This window comes from Barbus barbus (assembly GCF_936440315.1).
Source record: "Barbus barbus genome assembly, chromosome: 10".
Classification (NCBI taxonomy): Eukaryota; Metazoa; Chordata; class Actinopteri; order Cypriniformes; family Cyprinidae; genus Barbus; species Barbus barbus.
Window position 1 is genome coordinate 309,001 of NC_136738.1, and position 6,000 is coordinate 315,000.

General features: G+C 40.4%; 1 protein-coding gene across 1 annotated transcript in view; it reads left to right on the forward strand.

Moving 5' to 3' along the window:
- Positions 1-6,000, forward strand: part of ranbp2 (RAN binding protein 2) — a 34,792-nt gene that overhangs the window by 28,653 nt on the left and 139 nt on the right. Inside the window, exons 24-27 of the mRNA XM_079427743.1 lie at positions 678-841; positions 922-1,195; positions 2,841-3,175; positions 5,080-6,000. The exon at positions 5,080-6,000 is cut by the window's right edge and continues 139 nt beyond it. Of these exons, the coding sequence (XP_079283869.1) occupies positions 678-841; positions 922-1,195; positions 2,841-3,175; positions 5,080-5,388 (1,082 nt within the window). The 3' untranslated portion in view covers positions 5,389-6,000. The remainder of the gene's footprint in view (positions 1-677; positions 842-921; positions 1,196-2,840; positions 3,176-5,079) is intronic.

A 6,000-nucleotide genomic window follows, 5' to 3' on the forward strand; every position in this document is an offset into this window, starting at 1 on the left:
TTGTGCTAGCTGGTGTGAACTGCTGCTCTCATCAGTGCGAGGCCTGAGGTCAATATTTTACACTGTTATAAATTACACTTTGGTTTGTTTTCCCCCAAACTCTGTGGTATTCTTTAAGAACACAGAGACGCAATCATACAGCACTTCATTTATTCTGTGCTTAAGCAGAAAACACTGGCTGCTGTTTGAGGTGAAGTCTAGAGATTGTGTTCTGTAATAAACAGTGTTTGTGATGCGGTCTAAACACAGGTCAGTGTTTGTATTCTAATCCAAGTTCATCTTTGTCTGACTCTTGAGAATGCTTTCCTAAAGCACATTATAAGGTCTTTTGTTTGTTTTTAATCACAACTTGATCTGAAAAGTGACTGATGAACAGTTTTCATGAAGACATGCTCATTTCTGCATTTCATAATCATGTATTTTCTTGACCAGCTGAGTTTTCTGATGTCTTGTAAGCACTCAGCGCTGTTGTCTAAAAGCTTGACCGATATCAAACATTGCTGTAAACATCTGATCCCATAAACAAGCTCTTCATAATGTCGTGTGTGTGTGTGTGTGCGATCACTGGCAGCAGTAATATGAATTAGTATTATGAGAGTGCTAGTTTGTAATCATACTGCTGCTGACAGCATTGATATTGAGAGTATGCTGTTTTCATCACGTGTTTATTTCTGCAGATGATCATTTCTCATGGTCAGGCACAGGAGCCACAGTCTTTGGAAGTAAAGCGTCACAAAATGAAAGAGAAAAAACAAGCCGTGAAGGCGAAGAGGGGGGCAGTGATGATGAGACGCCCCATAATGACGAGATCCACTTTGAGCCGATCGTGTCTCTGCCTGAGGTGAGTGTTTGCTGTGATGCTGTGAGCCGTGCTCCTCGTGTCTCAGGAGAAGTGTGAGGTGTGCTGATGTGCTCCTGCAGGTGGAGGTGAGGTCCGGCGAGGAGGACGAGGAGATCCTGTTCAAAGAAAGAGCCAAACTCTACCGCTGGGACCGCGACCTCAACCAGTGGAAGGAGCGCGGTGTGGGAGACCTCAAGATCCTCTTCCACCCGGTGAAGAAGAGCTACCGCCTGCTGATGAGACGCGAGCAGGTGCTCAAAGTCTGCGCCAACCACACCATCAGCCAGAGCATCGAGCTCAAGCCCATGAACACCTCGGCTAACGCGCTGGTGTGGACCGCCACCGACTACACCGGTACAGGCCTCGCTCCTCGCCTCACGCACACACACACACACACACACACACGACTGGCAAAATGAGTCAGAATGAGCACATTTTCAAAAATAAGTGAATTTTATTTTTACGTTCTCCATTTAAAATACTTTCTAAATTATATACGACTTGTTAGAATCGGAAAAAAAATGACTGAGCGATAGTGATAGAGTCAGCAGATTTGATTTAGAGAAAAATCGTATTTTAGAGAAAATAAAGTTTTCAAAGCAAAATTGTTAACCTTTATTTAACCAGGTAAGTCCGTTGAGAACCAGTTCTCATTACAATGACAACCTGGCCAAGAGGCAGCATAAAAAGCAGGTACAATACAATAAAAACGTAATGAAGTTACAAATGACCCAATTATAAACTGACATATAAAAACAGACAAATAACTAAAAACAAGTACAATGATCGTGTAATATCGACTGAATTTAATTTTTAAAGGAAGAGAGCAAAATAAATTAACTAAGCTTTAAAGTCTGCTACAGATGATTCCAATCATATGCAACAGAAAAACTGAAAAGAACAACGACCAAAGGAGGTTCGAACTTTTGGTATGCAGAAATGAATAAAACTACTAGAGCACAAATTACGACATGTATTATGAATATTCAAGGAAGAACTAAAAGTATAAATGATAGTGTCATCAGCATATAAATGCACATGAGAATCACCTGCAGCAAGAGCAATATCATTAACATAAATATTAAAAGTATAGGCCCCTGTATGCTTCCTTGTGGGACCCCTTTAAATAGTGGCAGGGGATCTGTCTGAAACCCCTCCACACTTACTGATCGTGAACGACCAGAACAATAACTCTTGAACCAGGCCTATACCTCGTAGCCTGTCCAGCAATATTTCATGGTCCAAGCAGCGTTGCATATTTTCCTCCAATTCTTTTCATAATAATCACAATATAGCGGTCTTTTATTTTATCTTTGTTATTAAAAATATGACCAAATATGCAAATAAACTGTAGTTTAATCAAGAGCAGTGAGTGATTGTCTTTTAATGTTTGATTAACATCGAGACAGATCTATATTGAGACCTACTGTAATGCATGGATCTAATATAATGTTACACATCAGATTTTCTCCCGAGCGTTAACTAAACGTTCATGTAACACATAAATTATGTTTGTGTGAATCTCGCCAAGACACATTTTGCAATGTACTTTATAGGGATATCGCACTCAGAGAGGTGGCTTATGCACATGCCCTGATCAGCATGGGTTTGAAAATCATATTTCACTGCTTTGGACTTAATTTCATCAAGAATTCGATATGAATATTCCCAAAAGCTGGAATGCTGCGCTTTGCAACAATAGACCTCTAACTTGAGAAGCAGCAAGCATCCAGAAGTGAGCAGAGAAAAAGATACTATTCTCAGAAAACATACAAATAAAAATCATTTTAGATGTTTAATTAATATTTGGAGCATTGGGATCGCTAGAATAGGGCTTAATGAACTCAGTTTTGTGAACCTCAAATTCGACCAAATCGGACATTTTTCACTTCTTTTGTCTGTAGCTCAAAACAAGACCGTGTGCATTCACTCATTTAGCCAGCACGGGTCAGATCTCTCTGCTGCCGCTGTCTTCACGTCTGTATGTTTGTCCACACAGAGGGAGACGGGAAAATCGAGCAGCTGGCGGCTAAGTTCAAGACTCCAGAGCTGGCCGAGGCCTTCAGACAAGCCTTCACAGACAGCCAGAGCCGCATGTCTCAGACCGACGCCGCGCAGATGTCTGCCGCCGAGGCGCTGTCTCGAGACTCCAACCCTGTGGTGTTCTTCAACATCGCCGTGGATGATGAGCATGCTGGAAGAATCGTGATGGAGCTCTTCGCTCACATCGTGCCCAGAACGGCGGAGAACTTCCGTGCCCTGTGTACAGGAGAGAAGGGCTTCGGTTACCAGCAGTCTGTCTTCCACAGGATCGTCCCGGACTTCATGTGTCAGGTGAGGACACGCTGATACTGTGCAAACTCACTGATGATGTGTTCTGTACTAAAACCGCATGCATCAGTGCTTTCACTGCATCAGTTCATGGAAATAGATTCTCGATGTCAAACGATCATCGTGCGATTGCTGCCTATAAAATCAACAAATAATGCACGTCTGTCAGTAATAGGGCTGGGACAATAAATCGATGCATTGCAAATAGAGTATTGATTGTGCATGGATTCTGAGATTTTCCAAATGCATCATGATTCTCTTGAATTGATTCAGAGCTTAGTTTTGAACAGCAGATGGTGCCGAATGCTTTAGAAACAGCTGTATTGTCCTTACACACACACTTAACTAAAATAATTCATGCAGTTTGAGAAAAGGTTGAAGCGAATTACAAGGGTGTTCATAGTGAGCTGTTTACATTAATCTTGCATCATAAAAGCATAAAAGCTGAGGTGCAAGAACATTTAACCAATTGCATGATGCACAAGCGCTCTTCTTCATGAGCGTTTGAGAGTGCGGTTAAAAACTAAACTCAGAATAGATTCCAGAGAGAATTACGATGCATCCTCAAAATCCACAAATTGCAAAGCATTGATTTATTGTCCCATCTCTAGTCAATAATGCCCAAGTTGTTCTGCTGCAGAGTTTTCTGTTTATGCCTGTTTCACACATACTCCGTCTGCAGGGAGCTTGTGGTGTGCATATTTTTTCCCACACCCATGATGACACATGAAAGCGTTCACACTGCAGGGCGTCTGCAGCAGGGCAGAGATAGAGTCTGTTTCTGCTGTGCTGCGTGTGCTGAATTAAAGTGACAGCGGTAAAAATCAACACGGATTGACACGAAAATGTAGTAATAAATTCACATAATTAAAGCCAACTGTGTTCACAGTTAGCACACGTGACTTTTTGGCTAGGTTTAAAACCAGGAAAAGTGCTATATGGCATTCGTGGAAGTAGAAAACCGAAGTTATAAACCGCAGAATTACTTTTATCAAAGATTTAAATGCCAAAGGTACGAGTGTGACTGTCTGTGGTAAGTTTGAATTTGAGCTGTCTTTGATAGCCTGGTACTTTTAAACACAAGGAAAGTAGACTGTAGGCTGTTTAAATGTTTGCCTCTTGCTTGAGCAACTTTATATATAAATAAAAGCAACGTTTTATTCAATGCGTTTTACTTCTATTGCGTTTATATGAATAAAGCTATGAACGTTTGTATTTCTGTTCTGTATAAAAAGTTGCATTGCTGAAGAACTATTTTCAGTAACAATGTTTAGATTTGAAATTGATTACTAGTTGCTCCTAGTAACAAAATTCTAAGAAAATTCTTATAAATGTTGGTGTTTCCTCTTAAAATTAAAGTATAGCTGCAAGCAGAATTTAAGTACTAAAATGACTAGATCTAAATAAAGTAAACGCATTAAAACTATAGAAAAATATATTAACATCAATAATATATTTAAAAAAGTTAATGACAAAAACAAGTTAATTCTAAATTTAAAGTGAAAACAAAATCAACAAAAAGTACAATTCATATCCTGCTCAAAATTAAGTGGACGCTTAAATCATCACACATTGGATCTCATCGAACAAACTAATATTTTTTTTGCTATTATAAGTTTTCACGGGTAAATGTTACAATTAATTAACATTTACCCGTGATGTGGGCAGCAGTTTGCACCAATTCTCTAGAATGGCCCATTCACAAAAAATCTAGTATCTCAATGAAAGTAAAAGATCTGCTTGGAGTAACTGAACCTCTGGAGCGAGACGGGTCAGTATTGAATTAAACACATCAAAAATTAGATGAAACAGCTGGTGATGGTCTGAAATATCTAGTGTTTCTGCTTCTAGCTGTGGTTTCTGATTGAAATAACTCAGATGTGTGTGTGTGTGTGTGTGTGTCTCAGGGCGGTGACATCACCAGCCAGGACGGGGCGGGAGGGAAGTCCATCTACGGAGGGAAGTTTGAGGACGAGAGCTTCGAGGTGAGGCACACAGGGCCGGGGCTGCTGTCCATGGCCAACCGCGGCAGAGACACCAACAACTCACAGTTCTTCATCACCCTCAAGAAAGCAGAGCACTTGGACTTTAAGCACGTGGCCTTCGGATTCGTCAAAGACGGCATGGATGTGGTGAGGAGAATCGGAGAGCTGGGCGCTAAAGACGGGAAACCCACCAAAACCATCACCATCTCAGACTGTGGACAGGTTCTGTGAGCTTTTCTACACAAGCTACTGTTCATCATGTTTTGTGTTCCCTGAACTCTTGTGTAAATCAGAATTTGTAAATGCAGTGGTTTTATTTTTGTCCTGTTTGTGTTAATAAAGTGGACCGCTCTAGTTGACAATAAGATTCATGCTTTGCAAAAAAAAATAACTTTATTTTATTACAGAACTTGTTAAGCCCAGAGTTTCCTCAGGTTTGCTGGGGCATAATTGGCCAGGATGTGAATCTTTTGAAGACTTTCTTTGTTAAATGTGTGTATTTGGTTGAAGGTCACTTCACTGACACGAGGTCCCACACAAACACAGCCATGTTTCTCGCAACTTAGAATTTCTTGAACATAAAATAAACTTGTGACAGCTTGAGTTTCACTATTTATTCACTTCAGAGTGTCCTCATCGATGAGAAAGCGTACGTGCTGCCAAGTGCTTCTGAACCAAGTGAAAGCAAAGCTGCTGTTTACACCAGGAGAGTAATCTGGGAGGTAAATCAGTGCCTAATTAAACCTAGATTTTTGTGCTGGAAAGTCAATTTTGTGCTTTTTTATTTTATTATTTTAGGGATGTGATTTTGCATATTTTCTAACCAGGGCTCTTTGACTCTGA